This window comes from Anopheles moucheti, chromosome 2, assembly GCF_943734755.1.
Source record: "Anopheles moucheti chromosome 2, idAnoMoucSN_F20_07, whole genome shotgun sequence".
Classification (NCBI taxonomy): Eukaryota; Metazoa; Arthropoda; class Insecta; order Diptera; family Culicidae; genus Anopheles; species Anopheles moucheti.
This window is the reverse complement of record NC_069140.1, coordinates 15,950,826-15,970,762: the sequence shown is the minus strand read 5'-3', so window position 1 is coordinate 15,970,762 and position 19,937 is coordinate 15,950,826. Positions and strand designations below refer to the sequence as shown.

Genomic DNA, 19,937 nt, shown 5'->3' with positions numbered 1-19,937 from the left:
TGTGTACCGCTTTACCGTCCAGAGAAGGGTCTTTCCAATGCGAGGAAAAGTGTTGTGTGTACTTCCTCCCTTTCCATGTACTCTATAAAATTATTTAATCCTTGGGCGCGTCTCTCTTAAAATCCACCGAAGGGGCGCGCTTTTATTACTGCGCCTCGCTGTCGTATCTGGCCTTCAACGAGCGCACGGACACGCTGAACGTCGCTGGTGCTGGTTGTCGCTCGGTGGCCTCCAATAAAACTGTCGTCTTGACCTTTTTGTTTAAGATCTTCGCCCAAGAACAGGCAACATTCGGCATTCGGTCCCCGCCACCGGTTGGGTGGTGGTTATGAGCTTACGCTTCTAAATTAAACTACCCTAAACACAACCGTGATCCAGTCACGATCGTGACGCTCTCGGTCGGGGGGTTGGAGGAATTGTTGACAATAACCGGTGAAAGACCGTACGCCTCCATTGAGGAAGCACGTGCAGGAGGATGTTGTGTGCGTATGAAAGCCGCGGGCATAATATACTGCTCGTTGTTTCGAACAGAAGTTATTCTTAGCAAACTTTAAAAAATAAACCTTCACGATCGCCTGTTACGCATTATTACAAACGTACAGCCAAACCGTCGTGTGAGGGACATACGCCACTTTGTCTAGAAGATCGACAGCGACAGCGAACCTCGTAAAAATAGTTAATCACTCGTATTATACTCATCGCCCAATTAAGATACTGGCCAGATACGCGCACAACGTGCGCACAGCTCAAGGCTACCCAAAAGGGATTCGCATCAATAAACGCCCAATGTCATGGACAAAACGAGACCCTTGCTCGCCTCTAAGCAGAGTATCGTCTAAGCAAAATTAAAAGTGCGGAGTACTTGTGGCCCACCTAAAAAAGGTGTGGCATTCTCAATAGAATGAGGTATGGCCCACGCAAAAATGGTTGTCCCATTATTGAGATGATCGAATTATGGTGACAGGGCGACGTTGAGATGAGTTCTATGTCAGTAAATCAGTCTAGTTGTTGCATTACTGCGAGCTGTGCGTTGTTTTTAAGGACGGGCAAAACAATAACAGTCGGACAATTCCACGGACAGCACCGTAAGGTCAAGTTTTTCAAGCATCTTTTAGATCAGTCCACCAATGTCCGAGGTCGAGATGAAGAAGTGTCGTAGAATGGAAAAAAGTAGCAGATACGTTACGTTGTTTTGCAAACCGTTCGCTGTTCGCATATTCATGAAAGTGTTAATGTGATACAGGTGAATATTCTGTACGGCCAGATGCCGAGTTGCGATGCCAAATGAAGCCAATGAGGCGACGAGTTGTCCAAGACTTCTATTTTGGATAAGAAGATCACGATCGCTTTGCGATAGTTTGTGTACGAACATGAGCATGTTCTTTTGCATTTAATTGGACTGTGAATCACTATGGGGAAATCGGAAAATTCCCCTACATGAGACCACCTGCAGTAGTAAACAAGCAATCAAGAGCTCTCGATTGTTGAGGCACGATACGATGACTTTTCTCGATAAGAAGCAAACCATTGCGAATATTCGCTTCCCACACGCTTCCCCGTACGGTCCCCTCTTTCCCTCCGCTATCGGCATGAAGGGGGGGATTTTATTTTTAGGCAAATGTTGTACACCTTTATTTATACCAACATTTCATCTCCGCCGGTCCCCATGCCTGTGACACCCTCACAAACGCCCCGTAAAAGATGTGTGACAAACGATGCTGCAGACGTCATCGAGTAACGACAGTGGCGACAAAGCCAAAGATCTTCGCGCACAGCCCACCGGATGATTGGGGGGGGAATTTTAATTGCAAATCCCACCCACCCCGTTCGCCCCCCCTTCTTGTAGCAAAAATGACAAAAAAGTGATGTTGCTTTTTTGCTTACTTTTCGTTACTTTGTGGAGCATGAGCTGCTTGCTTTTAAGCGAGTGAGTGATTGATAACGAAATAAATGTTCTTTTTTGCACATTTTACAAGCATCGCAGGAGGTGGCCGGTGGCGGCACCACGCGCAGTTGGGGAAAGATCGTCAAACGGTTATTATGTTATGTTTTAATGCCATTTGCCATTGGCGATGATGAATCAAGACTATTTTTAACACACACATTCATGCTAGTTGTTTTTTTTTAAATTAATGTGATTATTTTTAAATACGAAGAATCCTCAAGAAAACCGGTGTCCTGTGAAACATTGAGTTGAAAATAAACTATTTACCTACGGGCACGAGGCCGACAGGAAACAGTGTCGCACAAAACAATCGGTCGTGAATCAGAGTATTTGTTAGTGAACCGATACAGCACAATCTGCACACCGGAGTCCCCAAACGATCACCGGGATTTGCGCTCCGGCTAGCTCAGCATGCCGGTTAACAGTCGTCCACCGTGGCTGAAGGATCGTCTGGAGACGGTTAACAAAGCCGTACCACCGGCATGGACGCGCAAGGCAAGTGTCACACCCGCCACAGATACAAAGGAATCTTCACCATCTGCCAAAGCGAATGCGACCGAAGGTTCTCCAGCCGCCAGTACAAAAACGGCCACACCAACGGCCACCACCACCGTAAAGAAAGCTGTCAGCACACCGGCGAAAGAGAATGGTGATACGGCCGCCAAAGCTACCACCACGGCCAAGTTGCAATCGAAGGAAATAAAGGTGCCGGTTGTGGTGGCGCAGAAAAAACCGGTCAACCCTCCACTGACCAAACCCGACTCGACGGTAGGACTTAAAAACACGACCCCCGTCATGACGGTGCATCGGGAGGTGGCTAAACCGAAGCCGAAACCCACCGCCAAAGAACCGACGCCCGAATCCGACGATGAAGAGGAGGAAGAGGAAGAGGAAGAGGAGGAAGAGGAGGAGGAAGAGGAGGGCAGCACCGAGTACGAAACGGAGACGGAATCTGAAGAGGAGCCACCGGCAAAGCCGGCCCCAAAAAAGCCCGAACCGAGCCAGCTGAAGCGCCAAGATGCTGACGCAACGCAGCCACCGAAGCTGCCCGTGCAGCTGCGCAAAGTGACGCCGACGCGAAGCCCCGACAAGTCGGACGCCGAAAGCAAACCATCGTCGAGGTCGGTATCGGAAAAGTCATCCTCCCCAGAGCCGAAAGTATTCGTCCGGCCACCGCTTAAGAAAGTGATCCGACCGCAACAGGATTCGCCACCAAAGGAACGCTCCGTATCGCCGGAACCGGCAAAGAACTTCCGCGTGCAGTTGCGCAAGGTACCGTCCAACCTGAAGGCACCCCGTGTGAAGGAAAAGCTGCCGGAGGTACAGCTGAAGAAGGTGGAGAAACCACTGCTGGAGGACATACCGAAGAAGGAGGAAGCCTATCCGCACAAACCGTCGATGCTGAAGTCGGAAAGCAGTAAGAGAAGTAAGTATACCGAACCAAAAGCCACGACTGACCTTGATCTAGAAATAGGTGGAAAAAGTCGAACGTCTGCAAGAAGCAGGATGATTCACGACGTGTCGCTGTGCTCTGTCCTTCGCAGTAGATCCTAATACGCGGGTATCAGTGAATTAACTCTCGAATATTCTCCATCCGCCTTGCACAACAGTTCCTCCACCGCCACCGATGCCGAAGTCCAACATACCTCCACCACCTCCACCACCACCCAGCTTGAAGCCTCCGCCGGATTTCGAGAAGAAGGAGATATCCGTCAAACAGAAGGAAGTGATAGACAAGCTGAAGTAAGTGTTTACGCGAAAGCCAGCTACGCAAAAACCGTATCACACAAAAACCCATACGAACATATGCATATTTTGCCATTAATGTGACCAATTATTTCCTAGCTGTGATGAAGATAGGCTTCACTGTGTACCCAAAAAGAAAAGAAAACCGTTTATCGCAACACCCGCGTACTAAAAAGTCACCCGTCACTAACACGTTGTGTTCGTGAATCGTCACCCTCGACTAACAACGACTAATCAAATGTTACGTTCTTTTACGAATCTTCCATTCTTGCAGACGTCGTCCACGTCGACGTCCGGACTGGTCGGACATGATGAAGGAGGTTGAGCAAGGCAGAAAACTGAAACACGTTGAGTGTAATGACAGGTACAGAGACCGAGTAGCCAAATCCGTTGCTGAGCAACCAATGATCCTTCGCAAGAATGTTTCGCGCTGTCCCCCGTGGCGGATCGAGCCTCCCGGATCCGATACTCGTCTGTGTGTTCTTCTTTGTGATTCCAACCCCTCGGTGTGGCTGTTGTCACCGTTATATTTGCGTACCTTGCTTTCTATGTGATTAGTGTAGTCAACAACATCTTCCTCCCAGTCGCTCCCTGTATAGATCCCGCATTGGTCCTCTTCTTCCGATCGTGCCGTAGTTGATTTTGTACCCATTCTCGCTTCCCTTTCACCCTTTCTCCATAGATCGCATCCGATCATAAACTCTAAATCGATCACCAAGGTAAAGGATCAGTTCATCTTCGAGACGGAGAAGGCCACGGCACACAATCAGCTGCTGAAGCAGATTCAGGGTGGCGTCCAGCTGAAACCGACCAAGTGTAACGATCGCAGTAAACCGATACTGGGAGGTTTGCGCAAGTTCCGCCGTCAGATGACGCTCGAGGAGCAGCTGGCCAAGTCGGAGTCGCGCGCCAACATGGAAGCGCCACCGGCGGACGAAGAGGAAGATGAGCTGGACGACATCGATAAGGTGCGCGATGATCTGCAAAGCACAAAGCAAATGTTGGCGCACGAGCTCCGGAACAACGAGGCAATGGAGCGGGAAAACAAACGCCTTCAGGCACGGGTACAGAACCTCGAGGCGGAACTGTCCCGCGAGCGATGGAATCCGTTGAGCGGCGAGGAACGAACAACCGTCACCGGGCCACAGTCCGACCTGATACAGTCGCTCAAGGATGAAGCGCTAACGGCCCAGAAGCAGTCGAAGCAGCTGGAAGAGAAATACCAAACGGTGGCCAAGGAGCTCGACACGGCGTACAAGCAGGCGGACGAGCAGAAACGAAAGATTGCCGAACTCGAACGGAAGCTCCAGGTAATGGGGTTATGGGCGGGCAGGTGGGAAGCAGCTTCGAAACGTTACAGACTACATGATCCGTTGCGAAATTCACGGCCGTTACAAAGATCTTAACATTTGGTTTGCGAAACAAATGTCACTAACGGGTTCGATTCGAAACAGCTAACAGTGAACGGAACGTAACGAACGCAATTCCTTTTGGATTTCCTTACACTCGACCAACTCTTTGAAATGCTCCCACGGCTTTTGGCTTTACTGGATGCTAATCAAAGTTCTATGTTGCTATCGTTTTAATCGCAGTGCTTAACGGACGATGACTTCTACTTGAACGAGCATCAGGTAATGTATTGGGGGTTATGGAGATGGATCTGTTGGTGTCGTGGGTGCGGTATGGGGGTCTAACAGCAAAGCATTCAGAATTGCTTGGAAGCAGCTTTACGTATTACTCACTACTCCACCTGCTTATCATAGTATGGCTGATTTGCAATGGAGCACTTAGTTCGTAGCTGTAGTGATCGCGAACAATAAAGATCACGGCGTTTAACCTAAGTTCCGCCTCAATCGCGCAGGGCATTACGGATGATCGCAGAGCCACGGAGTCGGCCCAGAAGGAAAGCTCGCCGGAACTGCAGCCCGAAGAAGAGGAAGAGGAGGAGGAAGAAGAGGACGAGGAAAAGAAGGCAGAAAAGATGGCCAAACGGTTGAACCGCGAGGTCAACATGCTGCAGGCCCGGCTTACGAGATTGAAGGAGAAACAGGAAGAGAAACACGCGGAACGACAGGCCCTGAAATACGCCATGAGAACCAATCAGTATGCCCTAAAGTAGGTTCCCATGCCAAAGTGTGTGATCCTCGGCATCAAGTTCTACAGTTTTGCATTTCTTTCTAACCCACAGGGCTGAGAAGAAAAAGTATAAAAAGCTACAGAAAGAGGTGGAAAAAATGGCCGCCATGATGAAGCTGGAGGATGATGATGATGACGAAGCAGCGGAAGCCAAGGAGCCACCGCCCGAGGAACCGGAAGACGAGCAGGAGGAAGAGGAAGAGGAGGAGGAGGAAAGCGAATCGGAAGAATCGGAATCGGAGAGTGAAAATGAGAGTGAAAATGAAGCAGAAGTAAGTGAACGATCGATCGATCGATCGACTTATGCAGAGTGAGTAATACGTTTGAATTGTTTAACCTTTTTTCCAGGATGCTCCGGATGACAAAAAGAAGACCAACCTGGAACCCAGAGTCAAGCGGCACGAGGGCCGGCTGGCCTCGCTCAAGAAGGGTAACTACTTGCTGCAGGCGAACGTGGATCGTATTAAGGATGAGATCAGCAAGGTGCGCGAAGACTGTTGCACATTGCAAACGGATCTGGACAGCGTAATAGCGGACCTAGGCTGATGACACACCCCTCCGGGTGGGGGCGCGTAATAGATTATCTTTACCGTAATAGTAAAAGGGGGCAGCATGCAGTCTGCACTTGCAGGCTGTACGCTGTTCGTTTCCTAGGTACAATACGGAACAGGCCGATTGTTCTTTTCTCCGGTTCCGACCGACGTTTAGCACCGTGGCAGTACTTTATACTCACAAAGGAGAAGGAAAAGCTATCGCTTCAGAAAAATATTGTCCGCATCAAAGCAACATATGCAGCAACTGCAGAGTGGCACGTAATACAAGTATTTTTGTACATCGTTACTTTTGTATACACGTATAATAAACTTACCTTTATGTACGAGACTCTGTTCCTCTATTTTTCACTAACTACTGATAAAATTAAACACATTTTTATACTAAAACCGAGCTGAACTGAAACACCGACCGTTGTTTGTTGTGATGTGAAGTTTTTTCCTCTTTTGTCGGTTGATTTGTTTTGGCACAGTAAACAAACTGAGCTGCTGTCAAATCTCAAATCCCGAAGTGCGGCCCGAAGTAGGCCGAAGTTTGAAGTCCTTTTCGAATTTCGGACGCATTCGAAGATCCTGCGAAGATTCTACATTTTCCTGCATTTGAACGGTTTACAAACGTTGTTTTAGTTTTGTAAATTTATACATTGCAGCACCAAAATAGTGCAGCATCAGCTCGATTGATAAGAGAGTAATTGCCAAGTTTAAAAAGTATTTTGGTTGGCGGTTACGGTTTGTTGTAGTTCTGAAACGTCAAGCAGTGTGTGGGAGTATTGGTGTGAAAAAGGATTATGAACACACCTCCTTTCCACGTACTGTAATCGATTCACGAATCCTTAAATGCATTCGTATGAAAAAAACACAGGAGGAAGGATTCGCACGCGAGGAAACACTTTTCCGACATTAAGCTTATTGTAAAAACCAGTGGAATCTTGTTTTAATAATAAATAGCTACGGAAAATGTGTTGCGTGAATGTGACCTGTGCCCAGACGCGAGTGTGTTTCGCATAGACATGGTTTAATGGTGCGACAACATCTTCCACTACTCGGTTCCGTCCTGTGCCAGCGCAGTGGCAGTAAAATATGCGACCGAAACGAAGGTTTGTTTATCGTAGGGCGCATTTCTTCGTTCACACCCACTAATCCGCACCTTTGGGATGTCGTTTTCTTTTCTTGTAGTGCCGCGCCGTGGAAGGTTTTTGGCTAATCGCGAGTAGAATTCATAGAACGCTTAGAACAACGGATCGGAAATCGGACACGGCCCGTCAAAGTTAATATCCCTCAGAAATGCCCGAACATCTCGAACTGCAACAGCTGGTGGACGGTGTGTTGCAGGGCACCACACGTCATCGATCTCTGTCCTGGCTGCAATGCTCATGCCCTTATCTGGGCATCATCCTTGCCACGGTTTCTTCCTTTTTCTTTTCCTTGTGCTCCGTCATTGTGAAAGGACTTGTTGATGTTAATCCTATCGAGCTGGCCACATTTAGGTGCGTACCGGTGGGCTTTGGCGTTGAAACTTTGGAGCCTTGCTTGATTGTTTTTATTTTCTCTCTTGTTGCAGATTTATCGGCGTGCTGCTTCCATCAATCCCGATAGCAATATATCGCGAGGAAACCTTATTCCCGGAAGGGAAGCGGATCATACTAGTGCTACGATGTTTTGTCGGAACAACCGGGCTTATGCTTAGCTTTTACGCTTTCCGTCACATGCCACTAGCGGATGCATCCGTGATCATCTTCTCCACACCAGTGTTTGTTGCCATATTTGCACGGCTGTTCCTTCGCGAGGCATGCGGCATGTTCAACGTTATCACGATCGTCCTCACGCTGATCGGTGTGGTGCTGATCACCAAACCACCGTTCCTGTTTGGAGACAATCAGGTATCGATTGTGGACGAACAGGTAATGGAAAATAGCTACGACATCTGGGGCCCGGTGGCAGCTCTATCGTCGACCCTGTTCGGTGCGAACGCGTACGTGTTGCTGCGTGCCCTAAAAGGGCTGCACTTCTCTGTTATCATGTCCAACTTTGGCGCCTTTGCCTTGCTTTACACGCTTATAGTTTGCTACTACATTGGGGCACTCTGTTGGCCATTGTGCGGGACGGATCGTTTTCTTGTTATAGCGCTAGCCCTGTTTAGCTTCGGTGGCCAAATACTGCTCACGCTTGCACTGCAGTACGAACAGGCGGGTCCTGTAGCGATAGCCCGGTCGGCCGACATCGTGTTTGCCTTCATCTGGCAGATAATGTTCTTTAAGGAAACGCCCAGCCTTTACTCCGTGCTCGGTGCGCTGCTGGTGGTCAGCTCGGTGGTACTATCCGGTCTGCGCAAATGGGCCCTGGCATTGCCGAGAGACTCGGAAACGAGGAAAAAATTACATTTCCTGTATCTGGAATAGATAGATGTAAGAGACACCTAACAACCATATGTTACCAGTACATTCCCATCATCGTTATGGCTCAACTTCATCACCATTAAACGGTGCTCATTTCACACCTCGTTTTGTAATAAGAAATGACCCAGACGGCGGGTCAGAAGCGCACCCAAAGTAATTCAGAACAGGCCGGTTTACAAATTATCCTCTAAAGAAAATCATTCAATTTTAAGCCACTAACAATCTCTCTTAACAAACCAGCAGGCTCGCATCCATTTTTATCACGATTTGATGTTCCTGTTCCAGGACGAGGAACGACAGGAGCATTCAAGCATGGTGTGGAGGAGCGTTTAAGCAACCAACAAAATGATAAACTGTAAGACTTTATGACGACCAAAATCAGAATGTAGGTGGATAAGAGATATTTTTAACGATAATATTATTCAACATAATGGAATTGCTTTCCATCATTGGTTCAACACAAGCAATGGGATCTAAACGCTAACACTACAACCCACACACAAAACTGCAAAAACTAACGCGCACTCTCGACCTTTCCAAAACTACATTTACCTACTGGCGGTGGTGCAGAGACAGAAGTTTGGCAAGAACTCTGCAACCAGCCCCACACACGATTTAATCCTGTGCAGGGACAGTTTTTCAAAGGACGAGAGAGAGAGAGAGAGAAAAGGGAGAGCATGTTATGATTCTAGTCAAGAAAACGTTTTCCGTCACGTTCAAAGGACATCAGCAAAGTAAAACTAAGCATCACGATATTAGGAGAACTTAAACGCTTGTCACCAAAAAGGGAAGGAGAAGAAACGGGTTTCTGTCCGTGTTTCTTGTAATATGAAATATTAAATAGTCTAATAAAACTGCATTGTGATTAAACAGTGGTCTCACGTTCATACCGCCAAACATGGTGTTAAGCAAAGATTTTCGATAAATAGTTGTATCGTTTGATTTTAGAACATTCCACTTTACCCCAGGTTCCTTCCTTAGTTAGGTCGAATCAACGACGATATCCTGGCAAATCGAATCCTTACAGCATCTTTTACACAATAACGCACGCATTAAGAAACAAAAACGTTGCTGAAAACACCTGATCAGATATTATAGGAACAAAGATCACCGATGTACCGATTGCTGTAGGAAGTGTACACAGAGCGGCTAGAAGCATTACAACTATTACTTACAATAAATCCTCCAAAACGAAAACCGGCTCCGCTTAATAGCATACAATTTTATTTGGACAATTTTACAATCTACATTAACAGTTGGACATTCGTGTTTTGTAACTGGTATTGTATAAAATTTATTGTTTCCGGTTGACGCTTTCTTCCCCGTTGGCGATTGTTGAACCTTTTATTGTGTTGCTTTGGGATTAGGTAGGAAATATCATCAACAACAATTGCTATTCTACTTTTGCTTCAGCACTGGTGAATAACAGGCCAGACTATCTATTGCTATCTATATGGATTTCCTTGACCAGCAAGAAGTACGTACGCAAGCGTGTTACTACCCAAAAAAGCTACCATTCTTTGTAATATCTGTTCCTATATACCCTAAAGTGTGTGTGTGTTTTGGGGGGGATTCAATAAATAAGGCACCAATGCAAACATATCGTCTCTAACATTAAAAAAAAGCCCTTCCGCCCGAAGCGCTCCTAATTCAACCGCTTCAGCAAGGTGTGAATGCGCACGCTGACGCGATTATCAAAGTCGTAATTTTTAAAGTTTTGCTGCGCATGCAGAAGCAACCGATGTGCCTCGGCGGCACCATCGTTCTGCTGGCGAAGCAAAAGCACAGCCAGTTCGTAATAGGCAAAGGCTGAAATGTGCATATCCTGTTGCTCCTGATGGTCGAACTTCTCCCGCATGGATATGCACTCGCGGAATGCACGAATCGCCTCATCGTACCGGGCCCGACAGGTCAGACAGGCGCCTAGAATTAACCGAGAGATTCCCACCATCGGTTCGCTGAACGCGTCCGTCGGCTGTGAACAGTCGGCCACCATGCTTTCCAACTGCTCCTCATTGCAGCTGCTCAGTGTGTTCCACAGGAACAGCATCTCGAACACAAGATACTTCCAGTAGAGGGAACTTCTGTACTTGGGCTGTTCGCCACTTTCCGCACGCGGTAGTTTCAAGCTGCGTCGAAATATGTACCTTTCGATTTGTGAGTCCTGCAAACCAGAGAGAAAGTTGTTAAACAGATGCTGTAAAGTTCTCTTTGTTCCAGATTTACCTTCTGTGGCGATCTATTAATCAATTCCAATATTTCCGTTCGCCATTTGACGAGGTTGGAAAATTGCCCGAACGATCCTTCGCATATTGCGGTCAGATACGAGTAGAAGCTCTTGGAAAACTGACTGCACAGTCTGCAACGAAAGCAAGGACAATCGTTAGGTTGGCAACCATTAAGTTCCTCAATATGAAAAAAGCACACTCACTTTAGCTCGTTGAAGTTTTTCATCGCCGTACCAAAGTCTAGCTGTATCAGCCGGCACCATCCGATTTCGTGAAGACACAGCAATTTAATCTCCCGCTGTGCCGATGAACGGTACGCCAACTCGTAGGCACGTATTGCATCCTGAATGTTGGACTGTGTTTTTGGCAAATTGAAAGCATAAAAAGAAAGAGAATGACAATCATTACGTTGCAAACTACTGTCCACTTCCCTTCTCCAAATGTCCCAATGCTTACCTTTAAACGCTCGACACGACCTCGAAAGAATAGGAAAAGCGACGATTTGGCAAATTGACCGTTCGCTTCATCGATCAGCTCCTGGGCGGCAGCAATTTCGAGGCTCAGGTTCGACCCATCCAGGGCGAAAAACGGCGTCACGATGGTGTAGTACCAGAGCAGGGCCAGCGTAGCCAACGGTGCCCGCATATCGTTGCTTTGGCGGGAAAAGCTCAAACACGCAATTCCCATCGCCCGGTCACCTTCGAAGCCGAGAAAGCTGATCAACTTGAGCAAACTCGGCGGTAACAGCGAAATGCTCAGTTGAAACACACCGTACCCGAAGCTGATGGCGCCCATTAACCGGTGGACGTCTTCTGGGTGTATAGCTCTGAAAAGGGAGTGTATGCGCCTTGTAAGTTGTTGTTTAGCAAGTATTGCAGCGCCCATCAAAAGCTCACTACCTTTCGTTAGGACCCGGCTCACAGGGGGCCGTCAAAAATCGACAGCTTGTAGTTGCCCTTGGCGTCATTCCGTTCGGTACGTTTATTCGCCGTTCCCTGCCCTGGTTAAAATCTAACGTTAACCGTTCCCGAGCAGCAATACTACTTCGCTCCACTCCCAACGGTACGCTGTGTTCCAGTGACTCGGTACTCGATCCTGCACCCGACGGACTAATAATGCCCACAAAATCCGTCGTATAGCTCTTCTTTACACTGCCGCCACTACTTCCGCTCGGATCTGATTCACTCGAGGTCATTTCGTTGAAAGGTTCGGTAAGCTCAAAGGTTGTCGTTTTCGATTTGCGCAACGCTTCCAGTTGTGATGACCTACGGAAAGTTAAATCCAACGAACAGTGTGTGCAATTTTGCTTAACAAAAACCGCCCAATTAGTACACCTACCACTTGCAATCATCTGGTGACTGAAGAGTGGAGTTCGGCACCGTCCAATCCGTAGACGAGGGAGTTCCCAGATCGAGCGATACTCGCATCCCCGCACCGCTATCCTTTGTGGCTGGTGGCTGATGACGCAATGGAGCCTGTGGCAGAGACATTGCTCCATCAATGTCTTGCGTGTCGGAATACAGTTGATAGATCTGCTGGTACGTATGCTGGTACACCTTCCAAGCCTTCCGCAGCAACCATCCGCCCTTAACGAAACCGCCTATATCCTGACCCAACGACACCAGTATCGCTAAGCAGAGCTGACTGTCCGCCAGTATGATTTGCTCCTCGAGCGTTTCGGTGAGTGATTTCCGTGGCTCGCTAGACCCGAAGAGCTTTGAGCGGACCGATTTTAACCAACCGACATCGCCAGCACACTGTTTCTCAAGCTCTCGGAGGCGTGTCTGGGCGTCGTTCATCTTTTCCGTTTCCCACGATATTACGGCGTTCTGTGGAAAGGAAAACAAGACGCATTGAGGTGGAAAATGTGCGAAAATCCGTGACGCATGGTGCTTAATATTGCATGAAATAAGCTTCGCGAGGTTCTTAAACATGTAACGTCCAACGTTTCTGGGGGCGGATTTGGTAACTCAATTTAGAACAGGAACAGAAAAATTGGTCTCAATAATGCATGCGAATTGTACGTGCGTTGCGTTCCATTCAGCTCTCACAAGAGAATGATCTGCTGGAAAATTACACTTAAAATATGTCACGTTCGGTAGTGTTTAATGTATGATACATGAAACTCGTCAAAACGTGAGCAATCGAATGGGGTTTACCAGCTGAAGTGCTTCACAAGTGTACAAGACGTTTACTTCACCAACAATTCAATTTTATCTACACGTATGAAGAAAAGGTAAACGATATCGTTGTTTTGTGTGTAACCATATTTCAAGTGGGGCAACTGATTCTACAGTCAAAACAACACTCATTAGGCACTATAAAAAGCTGACCAACTTTTACTGATTGGACAGTTCGTGTGATAGTGTCTACATTAGCATCATGAAGATCATTGCCTTAGCTCTCGTTTTCTGTGTCGGTTTGGCCGTGGGCGCTGAGGTCGATAGCGCACCGGAAGTACCATCGGATCTAGAAGTATCAGCAGATCTCGAGATCCCGGAAGCACCCGAAGCACCTATTCAACCAGACATTGATCAGGACGCTGCCGAAGAACCTTCATCCCCTAGTGACGATCAAAATTCAGAAGTCCCGGAAGACTCAGATGCTCCTATTCAACCAGACATTGAACAGGACGCTGCCGAAGAACCTTCGTCACCAAGTGAGGACCAACATTCTCACCCTGCACCAGAAGTTGATGCGGAAGATGATGAGGCCGCAGAAGAAGAGGAGGAAGATGATGACCAGTCGGATGATTCCGATGAATCGGACGAAAGTGACGAAATTGAAGAGGCGCGTCAGGCTGTGGAGGAGCTGGAAGAACGCCAGCAAGAGCTGGACTATCTGAAGCGCTACCTAGTCGGACGGCTTCAAGCTACCGCTCTTCTTGGTCGTCGTGTTCGCCCGGCTGTGATTCGTCGTCCTTGGTATCGCCCCGGATGGAGAGTTCGACCCCGGCTAGTGGTCTAGATACAATTCTATCAACCAACACGGTAAAAGCAGTAGATCAAGCAACCCAATGAAAAAGCCATGCAATAAAATTTCAATCTATAATTTCCTGCAATCCTGAACAGTTTGGGACCTATATTGCTAAGCGACCGAAGAGATGTAATTAATCTTTCTCGCTTGACATAGGGCACCGGATTCATTAGGCACTGGGACGCCTTCTGTCTCTATGTTTCTCCATCACTTATCACTGCGGCAGCGGAAGGGTGAGAGTTCAGTACAAGCAATTGTGTACACATGAAACGGTCTAGCCTTCTATTGTGACACGCAGCACTACGAAGCGTGTCGTGGTAGAACGAATTGTCCCGGCGCAACACGGGAAACACCATTAATGTTAGAGCAATTTATCAAATGACACTTCCAACGTGTCCGAATGTGTGGGACGCCAGAACCATTCCATCCAGATGGCATATTGTTTGCAACCGGTAAAGGGAATGAGAAACAGAAACGGCAACCGTGCTACACACGTGGGCAATGGAGGCGCCTGGTTGATTTCATCTTGCTTTAAAACGTGATGCCTGTGATGCCTTGAACGCTGTGCTTCACCATAACCATAGCAACCAAAAGCTCTATTCGCGAGCAATCTTCATCCAACACACACGCAGCAGATAGCACATTGCTTTTCAGTCAAAGCAATTTCCACTTAATGTTCCTGGTGAATGCTTGTTTCTGACATCCTTTTCTTCTATTATTAGCATACGGCGCAGCATTTTCACGGTATCCCCACGGAGGGAGGGAGGGATGGAAGGGGCTCCCTATTGTTATTGTTCTGCTGGCTTTATTGTTTCGCAGTTGCGATTTCTGTCTGTCGCACAGTTTTAACTGCATAGAAACTACGCTTTTCATGGAGGCAGAACAAAGCGACCCTTGCTCACCTTTTATGCGATGCACAATTTGCTCTTTTCGCATCGTTACCCTGAGCTGGAAAACTGGCCCAACTGAAAAGACATTATTTACTTACCATAAACGAGATGAATGTGTGTCCTGCTACGATGTGCACACTGGACGGCCGATCCTTAAAACTATCCTCGGCTGCTTTAGGCATGTTGTTAAGCCACATGGTGATGCCCCGCTTGACGTACTCCCAATCCTGCAGTTCCTCCATCGTATCTACTCGCACGGAAGCGGCACACATGATGCGAACGGTGGCTCTAACTGACGGGACTTGCCGTACAACAATTTCATCAATCCACTACCGACGCGGCACGTTTGTCGCAAACGAATTTAAACCAAGCGTTCCGAATCGTTTGCGTTTACCCTAGCACAGTACCCTTTCAATAAACCCGCAGCATATTGTCGTTTTGCTGGGAAATTGTTTCACAACAAAACACCTTCGGCAATGCGTCAAGCTATTGCAAGAAATGTAATTGATTTTTTACTGCACAAGATAATAAAAACACGAAACCTTCGTACACTAGAGCCAAGTTCAAGCCAGTTTAAGATTCTTCTTTCTCGCACAGCTTTAAGCGCACAATGAGGAATTCGTGTTCAATGGGCACGTTTCTTGCAAGTACCTTTTGCGCGATATAATATACATAAAGCAAGGAGACATTGATTTTTGCTTCATCGATTCAATTCCCCAAAGAACCCCTGAACGCGCACTATACTACTGCATGACACGCAAATCTGCAAGGTACCTTCCTGCAGTAAGTATGGATCGTAGTATGCTATGCGTAATAGACACCAACAAACGTTTCAATAGAATGAACTTCGAGGTCAAATGCGAGCTTTACTTGGTGTAGAGAATTTGAATAGAAATAGATTTACAGTAAAGTAACAGGTAACACGACCGGAAAATTGTGGAAAAGGGAAAGGGCATTACGATAAACCCGGTTCATTTCCTTTCAAATCTAACGGCTCTATTGTACACGATACAATAATTGATTTTGTGTGGGTTTTAGCACCAAGATTTGTGTTTCAATTTCAGTCATTCAGGTGCAGAACGCGAACTGAAACAACTCCAACGACCGGAACCGCCTTGTCTATAGGAAGTTATAAATGTTAAAAATAAAAGTCGTCTACAACGGATTGTCCCTCTGTGATAACATTGCAATGAGTATAAGCACTTGCACTATGAGCGAACAATTTAGTAGGATCGATTTTCGGATCGAATATTCAATGCATCCAATGACAAATGCATACAAGATGAGTAGTGTTCCGGAGTTTTAAAAATAGCTTTGTTGCTGTTTGCCCACCAAAAACCACCACTAACCCTTCGCGCTGGACATACACAAAACACAACGTCTCTACTTTTAGGGATCGGTCTGGTGCGGTTGGTAATGCTCATGCCGTCAAGTCACTCACAGTATCCACTTCACAACACTTTACCGAAACACAAACCCTTTTTGATGCTAGCAAGTGCCGTCACCAAACCGTGACAGTTCCTAAATTTGCTAGGGTGGCCCTCGGCATGACCTCGTCCGAAGGCACGCTCGGGGGGGATTTAGTGTAGTGAGTAAAAGCGAATAACCGACGCCAACAAATGAAACACCTTGCGACTGATAACATGTGGTTCACACTTTTACACCTTACGACTTCGTCATCCACTGCCACAATCACTAACACTTTACAATGCTTGGCTACGAACGGGCGGATAAGATTTAAGGCAGGTGTGGGTTTGGCTTTCATTTGGACGGCATAACTTATAGATATACCCGCAACGATTGTCCAAGTCCAACTTGCCAACTACGCACAAATGTACCACCTGAACACTTGGAACCTGACACCGAACACGGAACCTTCCGTTTTTGTCCCAAAACACGGCGAATGTTTTTCTACGGCAAAATGTGGAGGATTCGTCGCATTGCAGCTCCTTCCTGAAGAGGTTGGCCTACAACAGCGGATAATCTCTCCAGCTGTACGCGTGGACTCCTTCCGTCGGCAGGATCGGCCAAATGTCATCCACGTGAGCGAACGGGCCACATTGCTTTGCTCCGCATTTTACTCTCCCAGTCCGGTGTGGTGCCGGCATTTGAAAGGCTCTCTGTTTTGGTTGCCGTAATGGGATGCGAATGCGTGGATAACACACTCACACACTCGCAATTGCGTTGGCTAGAGCAAACGCATTACATTTTCTCCCGGGAATCGTAATCCGGTAGATAAGAGGCGTATCGGAGCGACATGGTTGCATTTATTTTAAACTAAAATAGCTGTACAAAGAACAACACTGAAATACTATATCACAACGGATGGGTTCTTCGGCTAAACAGACGCCATGCTTTGTTATCCTTCCACGGAGCGGATATACACATGACGCCGTTCGTGTCCGCTTGCTGTACGAAAGAATTGCTACGGAACAGAGTGATGATAAAGTTTGGCATTTAACGCTTCTTGATAACCGCAAAACTTAATACTCTCCATTGTTTCATAGATCATCGTTCTCTCCGTTCGTTTTTATGTGAAATGCTCTAGCCAAGAAGCGTTATCGGTTGGTAGGATCAAGAAGGATCATTGTCTAACTAGCTGCTAACGGGTTGAGAATACAGACAACGGCTATGTACATGCATGGAATTACCCTTACCGCCCTTTTCGGCGGGAACTCTAGATAAACTCTAGTCCTTCGTACTTGTACTCGGTGTTAATGCGTGTTTCCACCATCAGCTGCTCTCCTTCGATGGTGAACGCACTGATAAAGCTGGACGTTTTGCCGTTCAGCTCTTCCGTCGCGAGAGCAACGATTATTTCATCGTTGCTCGTAGGCAGAAACTTAAAGCTCGAGTACCCGTGCGTCGATGGCACATTGTTCCGACGGAGTTCGATCGCGCGAATACTTTGGAACGTTTCGTCACTCGATATGAGAAAGTTGCAACCCATGTGTTCGTCCCGCGTTTCATTGTACCGCTCCCGGGAACAGCGCCTTGGCAGGAAGAACCATCGCCTGTGCACTTCCGACCAAGCGCCAGATTCGTGAATCATATACCCAGGCCATTCGATGCCGATCGACTTACGGATGGCTTTGTAGTTGTTGACCCAATTTAAGTGATACACCTGCAACGATAACGTCGGTGGGATAAGACAATGTCAGGGAGTGATGGAAGATTGAACTGAACTCCTCGCTCCACTACTCACCTCTCCGTGTACCGTGACCGCCTTCACGTACATGGGATCGTTCGTTTCGAAATCCCCTGCCGATGTCGTCCACTCTTTGCCCATCGAACCGACGTACAGCACCTGATCCTTCACGGTGGCCCACTCCGCTTTGAAGCCCTTCGTCGTACGGCCATCGCCGTCCATCAACAGCACCCAGGGTAGCACCTTCTCGCCCTCGATTTCGTACACCAACCCCGTACGATCGTCAAACGATAACAGCTTGCCGTTAAACACGACCAACTCGGACAGCTCCATCCCTCGGCCTTTCAACGAGAAACCCGATTGTAGTGCCTTCGGTTCACCATCGTCCCAGGACACGGTGAGCGATCGTTTCGATGGAATGAAGCTGAGATAGCCCTTCAGATAGTAGCTTCCCCATTGATTCTTCTTCAGTGCCGAGCTGGTATCGAGATCGGCTATAATTCCTATCCGGAACGAATATATGCCGCTACTTATGATCGGACTGGTCAACGGGTACGTGTGGTTGTACACTATGACCGAATTTCGCAGAAAGCTGTTTGTGGGCGCTGGTGCGTCACTGATTAATGGCGACGGGCTGGATGAGATGTACAGCACCAACAGCAGGAATGCACACAGTATCGCTAGCACCCAGGTAAAGTGCACCTGCAAGCGTATCGTTCTGTTTCCTATCCTGTACGAAGGAGGCGAACGAAGCGCTTTCCGCCAATCACGCAGATACATCCCTGTGTCGATGATGGTGGAGCCGGACGACTGCTTGGAAGTGGTTTTCCCCGACCCCAAACTAGTGTACGGCAAGGATGATGACGACGAGGACGACGACGCGATAGAGCTGCTGAATTGCTTCATCTGAGGCGACGTCTCCGCCTCAGGAGAGAACACTTCTCCCGATCAATAAAGGGCTGCTTTTCAAGGCAAGGTGCTTCCAGTGTGCCAATGCGTTTGCAACAGCAGCGGCACGGGGCACGGGGATACACGCACGTTCCACTACACGTCACAATGTCATCGTTATTAGAATAATTAGTCTAGTCTATTTATCTATCTCCCACGACAACACCGAATTCTTTGCATTTCAAGTTCCGAACAAAACTTTCTACCCCTCGATGTGACATTTGGCTAATCAGATGTCAAATGAAAGTAAAAGTTCGGGAGATTTTTGAAAAACACAAACGAACTGTTCACGGCTGGGGAATGAGATCGATTACATCAATTCAGTGTAATCGAAATGGAAATTTATTGGAACACTAAATTATTACACGATGCACATTGAGGCAAACGAATTGGATCGGTTTGAATATTTACATCCGCTTCGTATGATGCCCATGCAGCAAAATAGGGTGTCAAAAATATTCCTGACAGCGGTTTCGGAGCACAGGGTGTATAAGTGCATGGAAATAATAATTGTAGAAATGAAAATGATTTAAAATTATTTGGAAACATGCTGCCGTATTATAAAAAAAATATCTTAAATATGGAAAGGTACTACAGGCAAGACAGACCAGACAGAAACTGCGAGTTGTATGTGGAAATCTGAATACTGGTTTCCACATACAACTCTCAGTATTCTGTGATCCGGTCATGCTGTAGGAGGGTAACGATTTCACGCACCATAAAATCTGCCTTGAAGTAGAGGTTGGCATAAACATTTGCCCTTTTAGAAATGTTCTCTCTGTCCTAAAACCAAACGATCAGAAGTCGGAGGGGAACACTGGAGAAGTGATGTACACCAGGCTGTTTTGCGTCGTGGTGTGTTCAGAGGTTCTCTTCAACCGGTCCCAGATCAACCTGTCCTAATACGAACAAAACTATTGGGGGCTGAAGAATTTATGCGTGTCAGATGACTTAGAACCAATAAATTCTGTCC

The 19,937-nt window shown here is 47.3% G+C and overlaps 5 protein-coding genes across 7 annotated transcripts; 3 read left to right on the top strand and 2 right to left on the bottom strand.

The window, feature by feature from the left end:
• The first annotated feature begins 1,985 nt into the window (after positions 1–1,985).
• On the top strand, positions 1,986–6,703 carry LOC128301517 (glutamic acid-rich protein). 3 transcript variants are annotated; one of them, XM_053038051.1, is made up of 8 exons: positions 1,987–3,371; positions 3,556–3,688; positions 3,966–4,055; positions 4,374–5,001; positions 5,284–5,322; positions 5,553–5,806; positions 5,880–6,099; positions 6,176–6,703. In XM_053038051.1, exons 1-8 carry the CDS (start codon positions 2,357–2,359, stop codon positions 6,371–6,373), a joined length of 2,577 nt encoding a protein of 858 aa, XP_052894011.1. In that variant the 5' UTR covers positions 1,987–2,356; the 3' UTR covers positions 6,374–6,703. The 3 variants fall into 3 exon arrangements, with proteins under 3 accessions (XP_052894021.1, XP_052894011.1, XP_052894030.1); XM_053038061.1 differs by lacking the exon at positions 5,284–5,322 and having other exon boundaries at positions 1,986–3,371; XM_053038070.1 differs by lacking the exon at positions 3,966–4,055 and having other exon boundaries at positions 1,988–3,371.
• Positions 6,704–7,196: 493 nt separating this feature from the next.
• LOC128299692 (solute carrier family 35 member G1) lies at positions 7,197–10,001 on the top strand. Its single transcript, XM_053035726.1, has 3 exons — positions 7,197–7,475; positions 7,555–7,865; positions 7,940–10,001. The coding sequence occupies exons 2-3, from the start codon at positions 7,663–7,665 to the stop codon at positions 8,775–8,777; spliced, it is 1,041 nt and encodes a 346-aa protein (XP_052891686.1). The 5' UTR covers positions 7,197–7,475; positions 7,555–7,662; the 3' UTR covers positions 8,778–10,001.
• Positions 9,983–15,338, bottom strand: LOC128299690 (tetratricopeptide repeat protein 39C-like). The gene is made up of 7 exons (XM_053035725.1): positions 14,967–15,338; positions 12,341–12,831; positions 11,902–12,267; positions 11,459–11,828; positions 11,206–11,357; positions 11,001–11,133; positions 9,983–10,938 (listed from the first exon to the last, which is right to left on the bottom strand). Exons 1-7 carry the CDS (start codon positions 15,138–15,140, stop codon positions 10,420–10,422), a joined length of 2,205 nt encoding a protein of 734 aa, XP_052891685.1. The 5' UTR covers positions 15,141–15,338; the 3' UTR covers positions 9,983–10,419.
• LOC128299693 (nucleolin-like) lies at positions 13,345–14,063 on the top strand. Its single transcript, XM_053035727.1, has one exon. It carries the CDS (start codon positions 13,385–13,387, stop codon positions 13,967–13,969), a length of 585 nt encoding a protein of 194 aa, XP_052891687.1. The 5' UTR covers positions 13,345–13,384; the 3' UTR covers positions 13,970–14,063.
• Positions 15,339–17,113: 1,775 nt separating the features above from the next.
• On the bottom strand, positions 17,114–19,253 carry LOC128299142 (apyrase). The gene is made up of 2 exons (XM_053035012.1): positions 18,074–19,253; positions 17,114–17,992 (listed from the first exon to the last, which is right to left on the bottom strand). Exons 1-2 carry the CDS (start codon positions 18,920–18,922, stop codon positions 17,546–17,548), a joined length of 1,296 nt encoding a protein of 431 aa, XP_052890972.1. The 5' UTR covers positions 18,923–19,253; the 3' UTR covers positions 17,114–17,545.
• Positions 19,254–19,937: the final 684 nt, after the last annotated feature.